The sequence below is a fragment of the Fusarium venenatum genome (genome assembly GCF_020744135.1).
Source record: "Fusarium venenatum strain MPI-CAGE-CH-0201 chromosome Unknown EDB82scaffold_3, whole genome shotgun sequence".
NCBI classification, from domain to species: domain Eukaryota; kingdom Fungi; phylum Ascomycota; class Sordariomycetes; order Hypocreales; family Nectriaceae; genus Fusarium; species Fusarium venenatum.
Genome location: NW_027072131.1, coordinates 2043239 through 2065455, shown reverse-complemented (window position 1 = coordinate 2065455; position 22217 = coordinate 2043239). Strand labels below are relative to the sequence as shown.

Below are 22217 nucleotides of genomic sequence, written 5' to 3'. Positions count from 1 at the left end.
TGTGCTTCTAGCCGTCAACCTCTTTTGGTTGAAAGTGTAACGCCTTATAATCTTTAGACTGGTCTAGTAGTTATTCAAAGGCACCACTACGTTTCACGTAGTTCCTAATACGAGCCATTGTGGCATCTTCGTCGTCCCCGTCAAGGACCATATCGTTGTCGCTCTCGTCGTAATAGATGTTGTCAAATTCCTCGTCGTCGGAGGCATTTCCGTTGCGATAACCGTACGCATGACGCCCGAATTCATCATCTGAATCCACCTCTTCCTCTGGATAATCTGCCGTGTAGTAATTCTCGGCTGGGAGGGTGTTAGCCTTTTGATCACTGGATGCAGCACAGGAATAGAGTGACTCACCATTTTCATCCTCATCGTCCTCATCAAACTCTTCGTCCTCGTCACGTTCAGGACCGAAAAACAGATTGCTTTCTTCTTTGCCGTCAAGGACTAATACACCGACATCCGTTGGTGCTACGTTGACCGTCATAGCGTGCGCAGGGATTCGAACGTATTCCTCGATGACCCAGTCGCCATCATCTTCCATATCACTGTTCTCCGTCATATCCACATCGTTGGTGTTGGTGGTGTCTACTCCCGGGTGACGTTCTTGGTATCGTTTAGCTGGGGCCTTGGGTTTGAACCTGCTGGTCTTATGCTTTTCTTGTTCCATTTCCTCGAGGTTGGCGCCAATCTCTTTCATGACCCAGTTATTCATATCAGCCGCCATCTTGGATATGTCCTGGTTATGAGGGTTCATGACTGGGAGTGGAGTCCGAGAATTGGCGTCTGGTAGGGGAGAATTCTGTCTGCTTCTCGCTGCTGGTTTCTTAAGGCGTCGCTCCTGTTGCGGCTGGTTGTTTATTGTCACACCAGCAATTATCTGACCAGCTGGTAGTGATATTGACTCTTTGATGGACTCCCGGACTCTCGATGCTCGTTGACTGGCCTTGGCGCGACTTCGTTCGACAAAGACAGCAGGTCCATAGCGTGGTCGCTTGTTGAGGCCGGTGCCCAAGTTTTGAGTTGCGCTCGAGGCCATCATCATCTTTTTGGAAATATGGAAACGTCGATGTTCGGGTATTGTGGATGGGTCGATCAGGTTTGAATCTGATGAGATGTCGCCCACAGAGGGGGGAACAGTCTTCCTTGTCTCGGATACATCACCAGGACCAGAGACGTGAATGACGGGTTTTGGGTCTCGAGAGGGTAGACTGGGAGCTTCTACTGCTGAAGACTGAGGCCCGGGGAGTCGTCTCTGGTAAACCCAATTGCTGTCGTTCCGATGACGTTTTGCGCCTTCGTCAAGCTCTGATGGGAGTTAGAAATTAGAAGTCAATGAGAGAGGCCGGATGAGATTGCATACGGAGGAAAGTCACAGCAGGTGACTCGTCGTCGCGCTTTCGCTTGACGCGGATGAGTTGGGGCGGAATAGAAGACATGATTTCTTGGGGTGATGATGAGAATGGATGCCAGCAAGGTCGTCGGTGATGGAGTCTTTGAAAGCAGGCGGGTCGCAAAAATATGGATTGGAAAAAGGCCGGACGAAATTCTTAGTGCTCCCTTAGGTTATATAACCACTAAGGCTGATCTAATATTTTTATCAACCACGAAGCTAGTGGGGTCGGTTTTTATGCGACGCACCTGAACGGATTGCAAAAATAGATGTAAGAGCGGTTCGATTACATATCTATGAAATGATGACTTGGTCCCCAAGAGCCGGATGCGCATGTATTGTTAGTTGAGCCGCTTGCGAAAGTATGCGCTGCGAACGATGAGGTCAGAAGTTGATACCTGCCCGCCTACTAGGTAGATAAGTGGCTTTTTTTTTTGTTAGGGGTTTGAATATGTAGGATGTGCTGAAGGACGAAGAAGTGGGTTGCTGCGCAGGTAGGTATTGCTGTTGTATTATTTGAAAATAAAGTTACTTTTGAGACACCTTCTGATTCCAAGCTGCAGAGCAAGGGAGAAAGTCAGTATTCAACTTTGAAAATCGCGAGAACTAAAGTTAGGAGTTTATAGAAGATTTCATCTACTCCTCAGGGTATCAGAAAAATTAGCTGTTGCAAACATAAGAGACGAAATTAGTAGGTCAATTTATGCTGCTTAGACCAGACCTCTTAGGCTGTTTATTTTTGTACCCTAAGATTTAGGATGCTAATCTTTCTATTGCCCACTGGCCACTTTCCGGTGGGGCCATGACCAAAAGGCAGAGCCTCCGGGAGAGTGGGGCTATCATATGCTTACCTAGTAGTGGCTACTCTGTAGTGGCATCTTTTTAGAGGTTAGTCTACACCTCCCATGCTTTTTGATGCTCTTCTGTTTGGCTTTAGGTAGAAAGAGAGTGCATTAAGGCTCGAATGGCTATATGATAGACAGACATATCATAGTGTTCGAGCATAGGACGGGAGTCCTTTATAATTATTCTCTCCTGGAGTTGGCTACAAAATGGCTGTTTGGTATTATTATTGCAGCCATTGCCATTGGTTTCATGGAGAAAGAGCTGGGAAGTGGGGATGCAACGTAAATTGACGGATGAGATACTCCGAAAGCACTCCCATGTAAAACTGGGCTAGACAAAGCAAAGAATTAGAGGAATGATAATTCTGAGAAGTGTCACCCATATCAGCCGCCCATTTTCAATCATCATATGTTTGGAGGGAGATTAAAGAGTCATATCATGTTTCTCAACTGGCGCCATTTTTATACTGGACATGCACCATCATGAAAACGGTTGGAATGCGGGGCGCACGGTTCACTTTGCTCCAAAAGACCCATTCATTGAGTCAATGTCCATGGTTTCACGGCCGAATTTTCCCTTTCCAAGTTGAGCTGCCTGCAGCACAATGAACCTGCGGGTGGCTACTGATACTTGGCTGGTTCCTACTACTGACTTTGATAAAATTCAGTTGAGTAGGTTCAGCACACGGAATCGAGCGATCAATAACTGCTATCCAGTAGAAATAAAGGTAGCAGATCAACTGTTGTCGATCTGCAGCTACCAAACAAGGCACCAAAGCTAATTGGTACATAGTACAGTATAGCACTGTATAGGCCCGTTTCTGCAGATCGTGATTAACCCCAGACGGCCCGGACTGTGTCTGATTTTCAACACCAACAAAAAGCGCACCTCTGACGGGTGGAAATCCTTAAACGTTCAGAATAAGTAGAAATAGCCATGTAATCTGCTCAAACCGTCAAAGTTAATTATTGCAAGTCCCGATGTTCGCTTTGAGCTGGACGCGAAGTATATCCTCCCTCGTCATCTCCTCCCTTGATGACGTCCTTGGCCTTTCAGTTAGGTAGTAGTGAGGTCTTGGTAGGCCGGTATCCTCCCTCGGTCGTGCTAAAAGTGACTTGTAAAAGTCAATCGCCTCAATCTCACGTGTTTGACCCCAACCGCAAGCTCCAGGTATTCTTTCCTCTCCCTTGTTCACTTTCGTTCTCTTCCTCAACAATCATCCTATTCGTGCGTCGATAAACCTCAGTCTCGACATTGGTTTTCCTCAAGGTTGGTGTTGCATTGACCTGTCGTCATCCCGCCGCCTCCTCCTTCTGGCTCTCCTCACATCAATACAGTACTTACCACCTAAACCTTCGTCATCCTGCACCTCACTTCACCTCACCCTCATTTCGCATCATCCTACATCAATTCCTCACCCTGACTTCACACCTCGCATCCTATCATACATGGTCGATCTGCCGTGATGCCGCTATAGTGATTTCTAGACTATCGCAGCTCGCCAGCAGTGGTACAGACACCCCTGCTCATCATTCGATTCTCGCCCGCTCGAACCATCATAGTATCAACTGCAAGACAGTTTACCACTCCAGACCTAATCTTTCTCACTTGATCGTGCCGCACCTCTGCACTGTCTTTAATCACTAACTCAGGTGAGCGCTACGGCCTCATTCACTTCCAGGCCGCGGGTTACTGACAACAATAGCGCATCAAACCTTACCATGTCGCCCAAAACGCCGTTTACCATCACTTACAGCAAGCCTGGAATCGTACCTCCCGTTTTCCTCGCAGGCTCTTTCTCGGATCCACAATGGCAACTCCAAGAGATGGAATGTATTTCTGACCAAAATGGAGAGCATACGTTCCAATCTGAAGTTATGCTTGAGCCTGAACAGGACTACCAATTCAAGCTTCGTATAGGGCATGATAACTGGGTTCTGGCAGAGAACTACCCCACAGGTGAGTTCAGCTCGACCACTATCTCTCGAACCTTTGCTGATGAGATTCCCAAGCAACCGACGACTCTGGTAACGAGAACAATGTTGTCCACACACAGAAACCCGCAGAAGAACAAATTGCCCCAGCTGGCATTGATACACCGGAAATCAAGTTGAACCCTGCCACACAGTCGAATGTGACACCTTCGGAAGTGAACAATGTGGAGAGTGACACACAAGATTCCAAGGTACCACTATTCGCACATGAGTCGCCAGGCGACGATGTCGAAGAAGACACCGAAGAAGACAACGAAGAAAACAAGATACCCTTGTTCGCGCATGAATCTCTGGGCAACGATGTCAAGGATGAAGACCCTGAGGATTTTAAGGCGCCTCTGTTTGCCCACGAATCGCTTGTTGATGATTCTAAAGACGAATCTGAGGAGATGAAGATGCCGCTGTTTGCTCATGAGTGCTTGGGTGCTTACGATTTCGGAGATGACGCAGAACATGACAACACTCTGAACGCCAACAGTAGCCCGAGACAGGCCTCGAAAGTCAAAACGATGCGCGATAAGACGTCCGAACTCGACGTGAACGACCCTACTCTCGAAAGCTTTCCATCCGACCGTGGTTCAATCCTCGGTACCATACGCTCCATTCAGACACACCTTGGAGAAGACCAGACTCACCTCGACGACATTCCCTCGTCACCTCGTGTGATCTCGTCTAGAAGAACTAGTCTGGATTCTAATGATGACTTGTGCTTGTCCCCTGCGTCTTTCAGTCCTACCGTTACTAGAAAACGTGATAGCAGACCTTCTCACAGCTTCGGAAGAACCCGCTCGGCCGTATCTCTGGGGTCAATAGAAGAGGAGCCTAAGCCTTCTCCCAACAGACAATCGAAGGGCCCACCTATTGTGTCTCTACCGAACCCCAACTCGAAAGACAAAGTCTTTGGGCAAAAGTCGCCCCCTAGCGAGGAGGACGAAGCTGTTGTCATGAAGACGTCTGAGGTAAAGCCCAGTGCGAAGACAAGTGGCGAGTCACCATCTCAAGTTGAAAGTTATCCGGCCCAGAATACCCAACACGAAAAGGCCCCCAGCGCCGTTACGACCGAACGGATTCAGGACAATATACAGTCCGAAGCGGTCGATAGTCGAACGAATAATGCTCCGCTCGCTGCCAAATCTCTGGGGTACGAAACGCCGTCTGGCCCTCAATCAGAGCCTGTCCACTCTCTACAAGACGCCCAACCTGCGCCGATCCCGAAGAGCGAGAAGGTAGTAAAGAAGACAAAGCCTTCTGGAGAATCGTCTCAGCCCCCTCGTGGGAACGTAGTACCTATGTGAGTGATCGAGGATTTCATGACAAAGGGACACAACTGACAGCCACCAGGATAATCACAGCAGGAGCACTTGCAGTCGCCATCGGGATAGGGTGGTGGCAGGCTGTTGATCACTAGGAAGAATAGCCAAGTAATGTGGATGAAGCGTTCTGATTCTGAGTCGACTTGGGTAGAATATAATAAAGAATAGGGATGGGATATCGGCCGTGCAGGGATCAAATCAAGAACAATTGCACCGGCCAAGGTATGGGACAGTCGTGGATAACAGGAGGACCTACAAGGCCTAAGATCGTCTAGGAACCATATTCATTTTGTCGCTATGAACAATCAACCAATTATATGAATCGATAATCCTTTCTACATTTGCAATTACTTTTTGATGGGGGTCTTCTCAAAGTCTAATAGCGTATATTTGCAATTACGAAATGGTTTATTCAGTTTCATTTTCACATGCTTGTAACAGCAATGGTCAAAGGTGGGATGCTGAAGCATTAGAGTCTACTGCGGGGCGGCAGTACGTACCTAATGTAATCGGTGCAAAAACGCCGACTGCCGACTTGAACAAAAAATTCTAGCAGGAAGACTTGTTGCGACGACTCATTTACTACATAATTCATAAAGCTCTTCGCCATCATGCAGCGTGTCGCAGCGAACTCGATATGTTCGCTTTGCATGTTCACATCTCGACCGGCGGCTATAATTCGAACATCTTTACAACCATGTCTTAGCCAACGTTTAGCATCGCAACACTTCAAGCCTCGCCCCTCACGCATGGTTCTATCGGATCGAGTCGGCCAGGCCCCTCCATCTCGCGATGACCGACAAAGACGTCGCGAGGCTCCAGGTCCCTTTGGTGGAATGAATAGAAGAGTCGCCAATGTCGACCCTGCCCGCAGAGCCGGTCGGCAACGTGTGGTAGGAGGAAAGGATTCAAAACCCAGTAACACAAGAGAGAGGGACAACCGAAGAGGGGGAACAAAAGATGGTGATGATCGAAAGGCACTCAAGATGCAGCGTGCTCTGGCTACAGTCTCATATGGAAAGCGAATGATGACGAAGGATATCCTGACCGAATACGACTCGTTCGATAACTTCGACCTAATCCCCGCCCTACAAGTCGCCGTCAACGAGGAACTCTTCAAGGGTATGACCGATATCAAGCCAACGCCTGTGCAAAAACTTGCAATCCCCGCTCTGATAGGCCAAAAGAGTCCTGATGACCTTAAGAGGCCATCGGAAGAAATGAGATCATTCCTTCTCGCCGCCGAAACAGGATCTGGAAAGACGTTGGCGTATCTTCTACCAGCTGTCGATGCTCTCAAGACAGCTGAGGCCGCAGATCCTGAGTTGAAGGCATACCGTGAACGATGGGAGATCGAGAAGGAACGACAATTAGCATCCAATTCCAAGGGAAAGCCGTTCGACGAACCACACCCTACAATGGCCCGTCCCAAGGTTGTCATTCTTGTACCTACAGCCGAGCTTGCACATCAGGTTACGAAGACATCCAAATCGCTATCCCATGTCGCCAAGTTCAAGACAGAACTGCTCTCGTCGGATCTGAAGCCACAGCAGATCCAGCGCAACTTGTACGGACCCAGAGGAGTTGACATCATTGTCTCGACACCTCATCTTCTTGCATCCATCGCCGACTCTGATCCCAACATTCTTTCTCGTGTCACCCATCTGATCGTCGATGAGGCCGACTCTCTATTCGACAGAAGCTTCGCACCTGTAACGACCAGCATCGTCGAGCGTGCAATGCCATCCTTGAAGCAATTTGTCTGCTGTTCTGCCACTATCCCTCGAAAGCTCAACAACTATTTAGCCACCAACTATCCCAAGATGACCCGAATTACCACCCCTAACCTTCACGCCATTCCTCGACGTGTTCAACTTGGAGTCATTGACGTCTCAAGAGAACCCTACCGTAACAACAAGGATCTCGCCTGTGCTGATGCGATTTACTCCATCGGTCGCGAAGCCTCCAACCATGAGGGCCCTGTCAAGGGCGAAGTCGATGTTCGTCGTATCATGGTGTTTGTCAACGAGCGAGAAAAGACCGAAGAGTTGGCTGAATATCTCAGAGAAAAGGGTATCAACGCCGAGGCTCTTCACAGGGACACTCCCGAAAAACGCCATGGCGAGGTTTTGGCAACATTCACATCTCCAGACCCTCTCAGAATCCCTACACCAACGCTCAATGCCAAGAAGCGATCTCTGCCCAACGTGAGAGTTCTGGTTGTCACAGATTTGGCTTCCAGAGGTATCGACACTCTTGCAGTTCGTCATGTCATTCTCTACCATGTACCGCACACAACTATTGACTTTATCCACCGACTGGGTCGTGCTGGACGAATGGGTCGACGAGGTCGTGGTATCGTGCTTGTTGGCAACGACGACAGAAAGGACGTTGTTGCAGAGGTCAAGAACAGTATGTTCAGAGGAACGGCTCTGATTTAAGGCCCGTATTTAATTTTATGCGCGCCATGTACGATAGCAAGGATTCTTTGGATGATTATGTACAATAACACAGGCATGAGACTAGATAAAGTTGATTTCCATAGATGTGTCAAGAATTTTATGAATATCTCGATAGAGGCATTATACATTTTTGAGAAAGAAAACACTTTCAACGGTGCGAGATCAAACAGTAATTTGGAAACTAAATATGTAGCCTTAGATTCAATTAAGAAACGATTTGCTGATGCTGATGCTGATGCTGATGCTGATGCTGATGCTGATGCTGATGCTGATGCTGATCGAAGTTCTCGATGGCGGGCCAAAAGCTAAATGTTTCTAGTGGGGTAATCCCACTACTGCAGAGTACGTACCCTGGTCGCGTCGCGTTTCTTTGGCGTGTTTCTCTTTTGCACAATATCATCATCATAGGTCGTTCCCTACCTGGTCTAATACTGCCAATACCAGCCTCCCCAAACCTCCCTTGAAACGACTTCCGTCAAAGTCGCGAAAGGTGACTTGACCGTTCTTCGTCATAATTACTCTCCTGCGACACCATCGACCAGAATAGTCACTCGTAATGCCTCGAGCTACACGTGCACGCCGTGTGGCTGCACAGTCTGCCAAACCTCATGCACGATCACCTTCACCCGATACGCAAGACGAACAAGATAATCGACCTCAGCAGAAGTACAAGTCACCGGAGAGGGGTCGTAGACGAACAACGCGAGCCTCGGGTGCTCGTGTTAGCACGGCCAACGAGGAAGATGTTCTTGCTGCGAACCGGCGACGCGACGCAGCTCTTGATAAGCTGGGCAGGGAGGATCCTACTTCTACGACAAGTCGCACTGCTGAAGAAGGAGATTCTGGTAGCTCTGTTGAAGGTGGACGACGAACGGCAGCCACACCAACACACAGAAGAGACACAAGCGGGCTTGATTTGGCCGACAGCGTTTTTCTCGACCTCGACGAAAGCTTTGGACTTGGTGATGATAGTACGCACTTGGGACTTGGCTCAAACAACAATTCGTCTCTCAGTCTGAGCAACTTTGGGCGCAGATCGCGTCAGTCCAGCATCATTGGGCGAAACGACCCTCCCATCAGACCTAGCAGCCGCGGTGGTAACACCCCAAGTATTAGCTCTACACTTCACTTCGGCGCTTTCAAGCGACGAGCCAGAGAGCCAAGTATTCTAGGAACTGCACGAAAGCCGCAACCAGAAGAAAATGCAGTAGGACAGGAGCCAGACTCAGAGAGCGAGGATGACTTTGCGCCTGAAGCTGAATCCACTCCGGTTAATAACAGACGGAGAACACAACCTGAAGCCGAACTCGAAATCGAAGTTCCAGTATCTCCAGATGTTTCAGCAGGACCGAAGCATAGGAAACGAAAGAGTGAGGACGCGCTCCCAAGCAGCGAACGGCCGGAGAAGATGTCGCGGATTGAGAGAGATATGGAGCTATCTGAGGATGAAGCGGGACCTGCGCCGGAGACCATTGACTCAGATGCTGAGAGTGACTCCTCACTATCGGATCTTGGATCTCCTTTGGGACCTTCACCTGTCCTCCCCGAACGGCCCGTTACACCGATCAATAATGATGAGCTCATGGCCCTACCGGCCAGCAGTGATTCGGAAGACGCGAATTGGCCTGATATTCATACCCTGGCCAAGAGACGCCGACGACCCTCTATCACAACACCAGTTCGTGCCGATAACTTCTCGGACGTTTCCTCTCCTCCGTCGTTAACACACTCTCCTAATTATGCCGAAACACAAAAGCCCCGGGGACGAGCTGCAACCCGACGTCAACAACCTTCACACAAAGTCACAACTGCGGATCTAACGAGCCTGCTTCCAAAACGGCATTACAAGAAGCAGCGAGAGCCAGGAATGGAGAGTGATGAAGAGCATGACACATCTGGCATTGGCGAGGATGAGGACGAGCTTTCATATGTTGGCAGCCGAGGGGCACGTCAAAGACGAGGTGGGCGATCAACAAGTCGCGGCGGTGCAAAACGACCAGGTTCGAGGGGTGGGCGCACAACACAGGCTCTGAAGTCCAAACAAACTAGTTCTGGCAAACAGGTAGAGCGCAATGCACAAACCTACTCACGCCGCTCATCAGACAAGGAAAACGAAAACGAGGAAGCCAGTGGTGACGAGGATCAACACGATAATAGTCGTTTCCAACCACTCCCTAACGATACGTTTGAAGATGGAAGTGCCGAGAATGCAAGCACGCCATCTGCAGACGAGCTCAGGCAGGCAGCAAAGAAGTTCAAAGAAGTTGACAGGTGGGAACTTGACTTTGAGGAGGTAACGCAGAGCTCTTCTCCGCTCGCGCGGTGATGCAAAATCACCGAAACACAAGCACTGGGGGCACCAAGCAAAGTAAACGAAAAGAGTCTGGGGTCAAGCAGGCGTTGGTCAGGTCAGGGACGGTTATATTCAAGCAAAGCTTTGGAGTCACACAAAGGAAATTTGATATTTTATGAAGATCTGAATGATGTCTGTTTTAGACTTGTATTGTACTGCACGTCTTTGGGTTGAAGGGCATGGATGGGTTCAAGACGATGTCGAGTTTGGACTGGGGCAAGTTAACAAACTGCTTAGCAGCGTTTTTTGATATCAGATAACTAAGTTTCTTGGTTTCACGAGTTCCGTAACCGCTTTATTGTGTTAAAGAACCCGTATGATAAAAATGTACCGAACTCCTGAAACTCCCGTCTCACTCAAGCTTATACGTTGTGTACTATAGCCTTCTTTCATGCACCCAGCTTTACAGCTTCCGCTCGATGCTCAACCAGCGGCAGTAATGGGGCTAGGATATTGGGATCCCGCAGTGCGATTGTGATATCATCAGGCAGTCTGCCGGACATCTGCAGCTTCTAGGCCAAAAATTAGTACTCAATCATTGGTGAGCGTAGATTTCAAGATGTCTCACCCTCTTGACGTTCTCGTACGTCTCTTCCTGCGCCGAATATTCACGAATGACTTCGTCGGTCTCAAAGTCAACATAGACCCGAGTGTCACGAATTCGCAGGATGACATTGTCAAGTCGCATGAATAGCCGGCACAGCAAAAGCATGCGCTTCTCGTGAACACGAACTTTGGCGCTGAAAATGCTTATGCCGTTATCGTCTAGCTCGCTCTCGAACAGCATAACCTCATCGAAGAAAAGGATGGGGTCACGGCGCTTCAGCAGCTCGATCGGAATCATATTCTCTGTAGGCGCAAACTGTTTGGCCGATGGGTCGACGCTCCCGGTATACGTTGTCGAGTAGCTCCAGTCGTAGGGCTTCACAACCTCCTTGATGCCTTGCGTAGTGCCTTCCCGAGTGCTCTCCCAGTCTCGAGCGTATGCAACTTTGAGCATGTGTCGATCTGTCTTGTCGACGGCATCAAGGGCGTCCGGGGTGTTGAAGTTCAGGGACCAGCCCGAAGGTATATGCTCAATTCCGACGAGGTTTTCGCCAAAGATCATCTCAGGCATTGGGATGCCAATCTTTTCGGTGAGTGCATCAATAGTGCCGGCCTTGGAGATGGGTAGCTTGCGCGTCGAGATGCGAAATTGGCCTTGAGCATGTGTCGTCGTCGCCGATGCCAGAGCCTGTGGCTTTGGGAAGGGTTCATTGAGGTTTGATATATGATTTTGCTGCATCTTGAAGTATGAATGGCTTATTTCTCTAAGGAAATGTGACGATGTTAAACAGAGGTTGCAAGTTGGAGAGCTTGAGTCGTAGTGAGTATGTGGTGGGGTAGTGGGGAGTTGCCACTACAGGTAACTACCCCCACTAGGGGTCGCTGCCTTATCAAATGGATCAGACAGACATTTAAAGAGATGGACAAAGAAATATCAACAAACTACGTCAACTTTGTTGTAATAAGAATTTAATATTCATCCCTAAGTGAGCCAAGTATGAACTGCTAAAGTGGTAGTAGAGCAGTCATAGAACAATTGAATTTATGATGAGTTATGAAAAAGACTCGGTCAAAGAGGTCAGCATCTCTCAATATTAATACGACAGAGTAAAGATTATTCCTAGTTTCCAGATTTCATGGCCATATGAGGTTTGCTATCATGATATAGAGGCGTAGGTGATTAGGTGAAAGTTATTAATTGAACGCCTTGTGAATCCTACTCGTCGAGTGCCGTAGGTCATGCAAAAGGAACAAATGTAAGAAACGCAAATATTTGTCTCAGTCAACACTCACAGCTACATCGATCATGACTGCGTCAAAAGCAACACCCTCGACTCGAATATGTTCATCATGTGTGAAATCAGTCTCAAATAAAGATACATCGATGTAAATCAAATTCCATGGTTGGTCCCCGACCTACTTGCCTTGTTGAGTTTCTTCATCACGAAGCCTCACCTCCAATCGTCAACCTTGTTATGTGCAATTTCAGAATAAAGCGTTAGATCTTGTTTTTCCATTAGCACTCAGTGGCATGAGATACAGTGATAGTATAAGAAACTCTCCAACTGACGAGTTTCTTATTTCCCTTGTAGGCATAAAAAGCACGAAAGCTCATGCAATACGATTTGTTTAGCATTGAGTTGGAAACTCCATCAGACAGCTTTTATAGATATCTGACTCTTAGATTCTACCAATTGATCAAATCAGGTACTCAGGTAAGTGCCTAGTTATAATACTCTTTATAGTAAATTGGAACTTGCTTGAAGGGAGCATCTTCTCTACAATAAACGGTGTCTGAAAGCGCATATTGGGGTGTTAGACTGTGAAGATTCAGACAAATGTCATAGCAATTACGAAGGATAATCTAGCTAATTTTTTAGTTCAACTTATGGTTTAGATGAAAACATAAGTAATTATAATTAATATAGACACATCTGAGTGATAATGGAACTCGATTCATATTTTTGGCTTGTTCTCACTTACACCTTGCTTGAAGGTGGAGGTGGACCCTTTCAACTTTGAGCATCCACCGGCCGATAAGGATCCTTATCAGTTCCCGCTCCATCAACTTTTTTTCCTTTGCGCATCCAAACCCAGCAAAACATCCATCACCTTCCAGCACTTGAAGCACCACCAAAAATCACAACCGACACAATGCGTCCCCTCACAGAAAAGGAGACACAGACTCTCTTCGAGAAGCTGGCAAACTACACTGGTGGCTCTCTCAAGAACCTCATCGCCCCTCTCGACGACTCTCCTAACGCTGATCGCTATGTCTTCCGCCTCGTTCGCGATCGTGTCTTTTACGTCCGCCTTTCCATTGCCAACCTGGCGACTTCTATTGCGCGCGAGAAGCTTCTGTCTCTAGGAACCTGTCTTGGTATGGATGGCCCCGGATGCGAAACCTCAGGTACCCTGACTAACCCAAACCTCTCTATAGGCAAGTTCACCAAGACGGGCAAGTTTCGTCTGCACGTCACAGCCCTCCCCATCATCGCCGAGCACGCCCGCTACAAGATCTGGGTCAAGGAGAACGGAACCATGCCTTTCCTCTACGGTAGTAACATCGTCAAGGCCCACGTTGGCCGCTGGTCCGAGGACTGCCCTGAGCACCAGGGAGTCGTTGTCTACAGCATGAACGACACCCCGCTCGGATTTGGTGTCACAGCCCGCAGCACCGCTGAGGCGCGAAGACTGGACCCTACTGGTGTTACCTGCTTCAGACAGGCTGATTGTGGAGAGTACCTCCGTGACGAAGACAACTTGTTTGCGACCGGTTAGAGTGGAAGGTGGCTTTAGTTCGTCTGGCGTTTGGGTCATTTTTAAGTCATTCTTGGGCGTTGAGAGTGAAGGGAAAAAGAAACTTGCAATCAAGTCAATCATGCTTGGATTATTTGGTGGATTTGGTAGATATAATCATCGTCATCATCATCATCAAAGCGCTGTATATGTTGAAATGTATTCGCTTGCCCCCGTTCTGTCCATCTTTCAGTTCCTTCTTTTTATTTTACTCCATCACCGCCGAAACGATCTCGTGTGCGGGACTCACTGGCCTGCTGCCTTTCCCAAAGAAGCCAACATGTTGTCGGTGAGCGACATACTCACTGTCAGCATAACCAAGAATCTTCTCAATCTCCACGCTTTGCTTTCCCTTGATCCGAGCGATCTCAGCAGCGGCATAGTTGACCAGTGCTCGGCCAACCTCTTCCGGAGTACCCTCCCACATCTTACCATCCGGTCCAGGAGTTGATCGTCGCTTGACTGTCACGAGCCGCACTACTTCCTGCTGGGCAAAGTTACCCTCAACGTCAACAACGCCTACCGGGAGCAGGCCAGCCTTGCCAACAAGTGCCTTGTAAGCTCCCGAGTCAATGTAGAGGGTGCCATGAGGATAAGGGGTGTGAAGCAGCCAAAAGTGACGGTCCCGGATAGGGTTGTTGGCAGGGACGAATCGGGTATGTAGAGGGGGCCAGGGGACACCATTGCCATTGGAGGCTGACAGTGACAGAGCTGATGCTGAACGTGTCAGACCTTCGGCGCGCTCATCAGGGCTGGGAGGGCTGTTCCCTCTTTGTATTGATTGGAGGTACTGCACAATGTGAAGCACATTTCCTGGATTAGATGACCTTGTAATCACAGTCGTGACACCCGCAGAAGTGCCCAATCTGGCTGCAATAATCTTGGTACTCATGCCTCCGGTTCCAAGGGATGAGCCAGCACTGGAAACTGTTCACTGTCAGTGACCACAAGGCAAAACGCAGGATTGAGAATGATTTTTACCATCGGCTTGGAGGGCGGCAATGTCCTCGACCACCTCAATGGGCTTGGCATCCGGGTTGGTTCGGGGATTCTTGTCGTACAGACAGTCAACATCTGTCATCAAGAACAACATATCGGCGTGGATCATGGCGGCAGTGATGGCGGAGAGAGTATCGTTGTCGCCAAACTTGATTTCGGCAACAGCGAGAGTGTCATTCTCGTTGACAATGGGAATAACGCCCTGTTCCAGAAGTGCATGGAAGGTATTCTGGGCATTGAAGTATCTGGTCCGCTGCAGCTTATTTTAATTCATGATCGCGAATAGTAGATGAGAAAGGGAAACATACATCTGCAATGTCGTTTCGAGTAAGGAGAATCTGCGCAATCGGCTGTCTGAGATGGGTGAACAAACTATCCCAGAGACTCATCAGTCGGCATTGACCGATCGCCGCGAGTGCCTGTCAATCGAGGTTAGAGAACTCTCAAGATTTCTGTTTAAAAAAGACATCAAGTCGAACCTGTAGCTGTGCGAGATGCTTAGGTCGCTTCTCTACATCCATTCGCCGGAGCCCAACGCCGATGGCTCCCGATGAAACAATGACCACTCGGTGGCCATCCTTTCGGAGCTTTACAGCTGTATCAACAATGAGAGTGAGAATAGGAAGAAGCGGCTCATGAGTCTTTTCATCGACAATTGAGCTTGTTCCTGAAAAGAAGGCGGAGTGTTAGGGGGAGATGAGTCAAGTTTGGTGCAGAGAGTGGTACTCACCAAGCTTGATAACAATGGTCAGGGACTTTGTCCCGTTTCCTCGCATGACTGCGAGATTAAAAAGAAAGAAAATAAGTCAGTTAATGCCGCTTTAACCGTATGATAAAATACAATGCCCGTGGTAAAGACTGGTGCTTTCACATGACAATATGAGTTCTACACGGAGATGTAGAGACATATATATCATATATGGACAAATTCAACAGGACAGGCTCTCTTTACACAGCGCAATTTAACGAAGATGAATGAAGCAAAAAGAAGAGAAATCAGGAAAACGCTCACACTGAAAGATACCTTCACTCGTCATTTTCAGACGCCCTTGTCGCTTTTTCGAGTGTGGAACCGAGGATGGGATGTATAGAGCTGGGCGCAGGTTGATCCTGGAAACGTTGCTCGATGGTCAAGGTGATTGGATCTGTGCCCTTTGCGCCCTTGTAGAACCTCCCCGGTATCCCCCAGACTCCGAAGTCGCAAAACGGGTCAACAAAAACTTGCTGATTGGATAACATTTCCGAGTCGTTGTTTTCACCGCCTTGGGCCAGAACGGGCGTGGCAGAATTTATGTTCAACTACCTCAGAGACTAAGACCTTGGCGAGAAGGTCGAAAGAGATCCCGTCGTTGAATAATTCAAGATCCCGGATCCCGAATTCCGCTGCAAGCACCAATACACTCGCTGACACCAACGCCGACGCTGAAGACTCATCGGCAGACCCTTGACGATGTCATCTGATCCAACAAATGCTCCCAGCGCCACAGCTGGCGCATCTACCTCGACTCAAGCCCCAAGAGGAATTCAGAATGACCCTGCAGTAACCGGATTCTCACCAGAAGTGTCAAAATGGATGAACTATTTCAAGATGATATCGGGTCAAATGACACCCGAAGGCAAATTCCACTACCGGGAATGGGTACATACCGTCGAGGAGGAAAAGGACATTAAGCGCTGCGAAGAATTCCGTGACTGGCTCTTTACATATTCACCCACTGTGCGCTTCATGTCAGAAAAGATCCGCGACCTCAATGGACGGATAGACCCTTCCAACGTTTACTGTCGGCGTTGCCCTTCATATCTCAACGCTGATGGCACTGTACTGCGACAATCAGGCGGTTTCAGCCCCGAACATGGTATCCTGATATGCGCCAACGAAATTCAGAACAGGAAACATCTCGAAGACACGCTTGCGCACGAAATGGTGCATGCTTGGGATACGCTTAGGTGGAAGAATGTCGACTTTGTGGGTAAGCCAGGAAACTTGAAGCACGCTGCATGTACAGAGGTGAGTTGAAGCCATTCATATATCTAACTAGTATCGAGTCCTAACTGTTCTAAAGATCCGGGCTTCAATGCTCAGTGGCGAATGCAGATGGGCCAAGGAAGCATTTACAAGAGGAAACTGGAAACTAACACAACAATTCCAAAATTGCGTCCGCAGACGAGCTATCGACTCCATTGTTGGCAGAACTGCGTGTAAGGACGACGTTGAGGCAGCCAGGGCCGTCAATTCAGTGTGGGATTCGTGCTTTGCAGATACCCGGCCATTCGATGAGGTTTTTAGGTAATGGGGAAATAGATTTCGACCTGAAAACCGTGTATGATATATGAGTATGGCAAGAGGCGCTCGTAATGGAACATGATGCCTCTCCATCGGATACGCTAATACTGTCAATGATACCCTTTCAAATGCTAATGCAATTCTTCTATTCATTGTAACAATTCTCAAATGATGCCACAATGGAGACCCTATACGCCAACTTATGCAAACGGTCAGGTTCCGCTTTTGAATATTACAAATTAATCAATCGCCAATAAACGCCATCCAATCCGTATCCGTTCGTCCATATCGATTAGGTTGTCATAAAATCGTTATAGGCCCTTCTCGCGGTTCGAGGCCCGTTCACCCTTGACACAGTGCTTGATGATCCAAGGGTGCTGTTGGATTTGCTCAAGAGGAATTCGCTTCTCGGGGTCCAGCACAAGCAGCTTTGATTTTGTTAGTTGTCATGATTGTCAAGGGAAGGGGCATAACGACGAGACATACCTTTTTGATGAGGTCCGTAGCCTCGGGGCTGACCCATGTTGGGATAGACATATCAGCACGAGCAATCCTTCGTTGAGTCATCACTGGCGTGTCCTCAAAGGGCGCCTCGCCTACAAGGAACTCATATGTCAGGACACCCAAACTCCACAGGTCAACCTTCTCGTTGTAAAAGTTATCGGAGGTACCAGGCTTGATCATCTCTGGGGGCAGGTAGTCGAGAGTTCCGCACATGGTCTTCCTTCGGTTGTTGGGAGCGTGCACACTCCATCCGAAATCCGAGATCTTGATCTCACCGTGGATACCAACCAAGATGTTCTCAGGCTTGATGTCTCGGTGGATAACATGCTTTCGGTGCAGGTAGCGCAAGGCTGATGCCATCTGGGCGATGTACTGAGCAGCCTTCCACTCGGGGAACCGGCTCTCCTTTCGGAGGTGCTTGTACAGCTCACCCTTGCCGGCGAACTCGAGAATCAAAAACACTCGCTTGCTGTCGTGGAAATGGCCGTATAGCTGAAGAATATTGGGGTGTCTCAGGTTGCTCTGAATCTCGATCTCTCGGCGAACTTGCTTCTCAACACGACCGGCCTGCAGTTCGTTCTTGTGGAGGACCTTGAGGGCACAGATAAAACCTGTTGTTCTCTCTCGAGCAAGATAGACTCGTCCAAACTTGCCCTTACCGAGGGGGCGGCCGATCTCAAACATGCCCAAGTGAAACTGTTTGGGAACGCTCATCTGTTCCGGCAAGGTGACTGATTTCCGGTCCTCGGAGACCTCATCTGATGTTCTCGATGAAGAGGGGAGGGCCTTTCTTGTAGGGGATGGAGGAGGGTTGTTGGCTTTTCGTTGAGCAGCCTGGGATGGCAGCATTACAGCGGCGTTGGCATTGCTGCTTTGTGACTGAAGAGCGACCTTGAACAGGTTGGGACGGGTTGCACCATGACTTGTTGTCGAAGAAATAGTCTATACATGTCAGTGATTGATACGACACCACAATGTGTCGGTGAGCTCACCTTGCTCTTGCTGTAGAGCTTAGAGCCATCGCCGAGGGGGTCGTTCTCATCGTTGACCGACATGCGCTCGAAGCGCGCCTCAATGGTACGGGTAGCCATGCTCAAGAGGAATTATGGGATGGGCTGTTGATGTTAGTGAAAGACGGTTGAGGAATTGAAGAAAGACGATGGATGGTGCCTTTTTGAACGGTTGCAGTTCTTCAAGGTATGTCGCTTAAGCTGGGGTCGGCTACCTAAACAAAGCGGTTGCTAGGCAACTCACCGCACTAGCAATTGGTAGATCGCCTGAGACGGAGGCGGCAAAGACAGGTTTCTAGCGATCGACCCACTGGACAAACAGCTGAGAAAAGATTAGGACTTGTATAAACAATTCATTGTGAAAGTTGCCTGATGCTTCCTCCTAAGTTATCAGTTTGGAAGGGAAAAGTGTATTGAAGTATATATGTTCTTGTTCATATCAGAATCCACATATCTAATTTGACAGATGCTCTAGACCTGTAGACATAAGTATCCCATGATGGACCAAATATGAACTGGTCAAAATTCAAACACAACTTTAATAAATACCTGGTATGCTGGATCACTAGGCCATCTTTATCGACTATGTTTTGACGCTCGCGATGCATTGATATTAGCACTTTAAGAAGTCTACTCCAAGTATTATGTCGATCAAGCGCCTAGTCAACCCCAGCCTGTAACAAAAGACATGCTCAGGTACCTGGTGTGTATTGATTACAAAGAGAAGAGTATTAGTGTAGGTAAAACTTTACTATGTTGCTTGCTTTCTCAAGCTTCAATAATCAATCATTCGCTAAACTGGCTAGAACTACATATATCAACCAACCTTCTGACAGTGGATGTAAACAGAGGGGAGCCTGTCCCTGGCTTACAGCATGTACCTAGGAAATGGTCCCCGGTCATGGCGGGACCAAAAAAATGTCAGTCATATCTTCCTTGGAAAGCTACAATTCCGAACCAGAACTGCCTCCCATTAGGGTAATCAACCACTTCAAATCATCGAATCAACGTTGAGCAGACGGTACAGAAACTGCCAAAAATTCCCCCACCATCCACAGTCATCCATCTCAAGCAGACAGCCTGAGAATAGGACCCATCCAGCCCAGACGTGCAAGTCTCTGTAACAGGCTTGTGACTCACGCCCTCCTGCTTCACTTTTATATCCCTAGAGCTTTTCAAATCAGGGTGAATGAAGCCAATTCGTATTTTGTCACTATCTCCAACGACACTGCCCGTAACAGTATCAACAAACTTTTCAGCAGCGTCGTCCTTATCAAGGCAACTTAGTGTTTCCCGTTTTAGTTCCAGGTCCCGTTTTACGGCCTGTGCAAAACCACCCCGCACTCGCACATTTGCGACCTCACGACCCCTCAACGCTTTCAAACTGCAAAAGTCGCAGAAGCGCACCAAAGATACAATGACTTCCAGCGCGACAACTCTCAAGGGCCAGCCCCTCGACAAGGCTGTTCTCGAATCCATCCTCCGACGACGCATGTTCTATACCCCCTCTTTCGAGATCTACGGCGGTGTTGGTGGTCTGTTCGACTATGGCCCTCCCGGTTGTGCGCTTCAAGCGGCCGTCATTGACCAATGGAGGAAACACTTCATCCTTGAGGAGGATATGCTCGAGGTTGACTGCACTGTCCTGACTCCCCATGAGGTTCTCAAGACCAGTGGTCACGTCGACAAGTTTGCCGACTGGATGTGCAAGGACCCCAAGAACGGCGAGATTCTCCGAGCCGACCACTTCGTTGAGGCCATTCTCGAAGCCCGCCTGAACGGTGACAAGGAGGCCCGTGGCCAGAAGGTGGAAGAAAAGGAGGAGGACCCCAAGAAGAAGAAGAAGAAGGCCAAGACTGAGGCTGTCAAGCTTGAGGATTCCCTTGTCCAGGAGTACGAGGAGGTCCTTGCCAGAATCGACAACTACGGTGGCCCTGAGCTCGGCGAGCTCATCAAGAAGTACGACCTCAGAAACCCTGCTACTGGTGTCCAGCCTGCAGAGCCTGTTTCCTTCAACCTCATGTTCCAGACCTCTATCGGTCCCAGCAGCAACTACCCTGGTTACCTCCGTCCCGAGACTGCTCAGGGTCAGTTCCTGAACTTTGCCAAGCTTCTTGAGTTCAACCAGTCCCAGATGCCTTTCGCTTCCGCCTCTATCGGCAAGTCATACCGTAACGAGATCTCTCCTCGTGCCGGTCTTTTGCGAGTCCGTGAGTTCCTCATGGCCGAGATTGAGCACTTTGTCGATCCCGAGGGTGGCAAGAAGCACGCCCGATTCCACGAGGTCGAGGATGTCGAGCTCGTTCTTCTCGACCGTGATACCCAGCTTTCTGGCAAGACTCAAACCAAGACTGTCAAGATTGGACAAGCTGTCAAGGATGGCCTTGTCGACAACGAGACTCTAGGCTACTTCATTGCTCGAATCCACCAGTTCTTACAAAAGATTGGTATTGACATGACTAAGCTGCGCTTCCGTCAGCACATGGCCAACGAGATGGCTCATTACGCTTGCGACTGCTGGGACGCTGAGTTGTTCACCAGCTCTGGCTGGATCGAGTGTGTTGGCTGTGCCGACCGAAGTGCTTACGATTTGAGCGTGCACGCCAAGAAGACCGGTGCTCCCCTGGTCGTGCGTGAGCAACGTGAGACACCCCTCGTTATCGAGGAGTGGCAGATTGATATCGAGAGGAAGAAGTTTGGTCCTCAGTTCAAGAAGGACGCCAAGACTGTTGAGGCTGCTCTTTTGGCTACCCCACAGGAACAGCGCGAGAAGCTTGCCAAGGAGTTGAATGAAAACGGCAGCATCACACTCGAGGTGCCTGGTGTTGGTGACGGTAAGGTCCAGGTCAGCAAGGAATCTATCGCCATCGAGTTCCGCAAGAGGGTTGAGAACACTCGTGAATTCGTTCCCAACGTCATTGAGCCCTCATTCGGTATTGGCCGTATCCTCTACTCTTTGATGGAGCACAGCTTCTGGACCCGTGGTACTGAGGGCGGTGACGAGGCCCGTGGTGTAAGAAGCCCCCTAAAGTGCTATATGACGATTTGCTAACATTTTCAAGGTCCTGTCATTCCCCCCTATCGTGGCCCCTACCAAGGTTCTCCTTGTTCCCCTTTCCTCCAACCCTCAGTTCAAGCCTCTTCTTAAGCAGCTTTCTCAACGTCTTCGCAGCGCTGGTATCTCTAGCCGTGTCGATGACTCATCTGCCAGTATCGGCAAGCGATATAGCCGAAACGACGAGCTTGGTACTCCTCTTGGCATCACCATCGATTTCCAGACAGTCCAAGACGGCTCGGTCACCCTGCGAGACCGTGACAGCACCAACCAGGTCCGAGCTGAGCAGGGGAAGATCATCGACGCTATCAAGTCACTTGTGGATGGTAGCAAGACCTGGGCCCAGATTGAGAGCGAGCTCCCCAAGTTTGAGGGTCAGGAGGTCGAGGTTGTTGCACGATAAAGCAAGAAAAGGGATAAAACTAGCATATACGAAAGGAAAATGTAATTTATTAGATGTCATCTTGGCATGGTCATGTGTCAAAACAATGAACGTCTAGGCAGGAGTTAGGATTTGTCCTGATCAGTCCACGGATACCGGACAACGCACAAAAAGAAGGCTAGGCAATAGAAAAGTTTCTTCCTGTCAGACGTTTCGTTCTTCGACATAACAAATGTCACGTATTTGCACCACAATTCTTTAGCGATATTTGCTCTGGCTC

The 22217-nt window shown here is 48.9% G+C and overlaps 8 protein-coding genes across 8 annotated transcripts; 4 read left to right on the top strand and 4 right to left on the bottom strand.

The window, feature by feature from the left end:
• Positions 1-70: 70 nt before the first annotated feature.
• Positions 71-1436, bottom strand: EDB82DRAFT_526490 (uncharacterized protein; the record flags this gene model as incomplete). Its single annotated transcript, XM_065609155.1, has 3 exons — positions 71-297; positions 355-1305; positions 1361-1436. 3 exons carry the CDS (start codon positions 1434-1436, stop codon positions 71-73), a joined length of 1254 nt encoding a protein of 417 aa, XP_065463852.1.
• A 2521-nt stretch (positions 1437-3957) lies between these two features.
• On the top strand, positions 3958-10331 carry EDB82DRAFT_433414 (uncharacterized protein; the record flags this gene model as incomplete). The annotated part of the gene is made up of 6 exons (XM_065607726.1): positions 3958-4195; positions 4240-4401; positions 4606-5521; positions 5707-5812; positions 6161-7955; positions 8572-10331. 6 exons carry the CDS (start codon positions 3958-3960, stop codon positions 10329-10331), a joined length of 4977 nt encoding a protein of 1658 aa, XP_065463851.1.
• A 262-nt stretch (positions 10332-10593) lies between these two features.
• EDB82DRAFT_504575 (TIP41-like family-domain-containing protein) lies at positions 10594-11717 on the bottom strand. The gene is made up of 2 exons (XM_025726898.2): positions 10927-11717; positions 10594-10870 (listed from the first exon to the last, which is right to left on the bottom strand). Exons 1-2 carry the CDS (start codon positions 11641-11643, stop codon positions 10748-10750), a joined length of 840 nt encoding a protein of 279 aa, XP_025581419.1. The 5' UTR covers positions 11644-11717; the 3' UTR covers positions 10594-10747.
• Positions 11718-13058: 1341 nt separating this feature from the next.
• On the top strand, positions 13059-13685 carry EDB82DRAFT_430904 (uncharacterized protein; the record flags this gene model as incomplete). Its single annotated transcript, XM_065607693.1, has 2 exons — positions 13059-13284; positions 13345-13685. The coding sequence occupies 2 exons, from the start codon at positions 13059-13061 to the stop codon at positions 13683-13685; spliced, it is 567 nt and encodes a 188-aa protein (XP_065463850.1).
• A 113-nt stretch (positions 13686-13798) lies between these two features.
• On the bottom strand, positions 13799-15603 carry EDB82DRAFT_220776 (Aspartate/glutamate/uridylate kinase). The gene is made up of 5 exons (XM_065607244.1): positions 15433-15603; positions 15182-15369; positions 15011-15121; positions 14685-14955; positions 13799-14630 (listed from the first exon to the last, which is right to left on the bottom strand). Exons 1-5 carry the CDS (start codon positions 15476-15478, stop codon positions 13912-13914), a joined length of 1335 nt encoding a protein of 444 aa, XP_065463849.1. The 5' UTR covers positions 15479-15603; the 3' UTR covers positions 13799-13911.
• A 444-nt stretch (positions 15604-16047) lies between these two features.
• On the top strand, positions 16048-17185 carry EDB82DRAFT_220762 (peptidase M76 family-domain-containing protein). Its single transcript, XM_025726895.2, has 2 exons — positions 16048-16710; positions 16766-17185. The coding sequence occupies exons 1-2, from the start codon at positions 16153-16155 to the stop codon at positions 16991-16993; spliced, it is 786 nt and encodes a 261-aa protein (XP_025581416.1). The 5' UTR covers positions 16048-16152; the 3' UTR covers positions 16994-17185.
• Positions 17186-17297: 112 nt separating this feature from the next.
• On the bottom strand, positions 17298-18581 carry EDB82DRAFT_477128 (kinase-like domain-containing protein; the record flags this gene model as incomplete). The annotated part of the gene is made up of 3 exons (XM_025726894.1): positions 17298-17414; positions 17473-18432; positions 18483-18581. 3 exons carry the CDS (start codon positions 18579-18581, stop codon positions 17298-17300), a joined length of 1176 nt encoding a protein of 391 aa, XP_025581415.1.
• A 1336-nt stretch (positions 18582-19917) lies between these two features.
• On the top strand, positions 19918-21958 carry EDB82DRAFT_477127 (uncharacterized protein; the record flags this gene model as incomplete). Its single annotated transcript, XM_025726893.1, has 2 exons — positions 19918-21513; positions 21563-21958. 2 exons carry the CDS (start codon positions 19918-19920, stop codon positions 21956-21958), a joined length of 1992 nt encoding a protein of 663 aa, XP_025581414.1.
• Between the last annotated feature and the right edge of the window lie 259 nt (positions 21959-22217).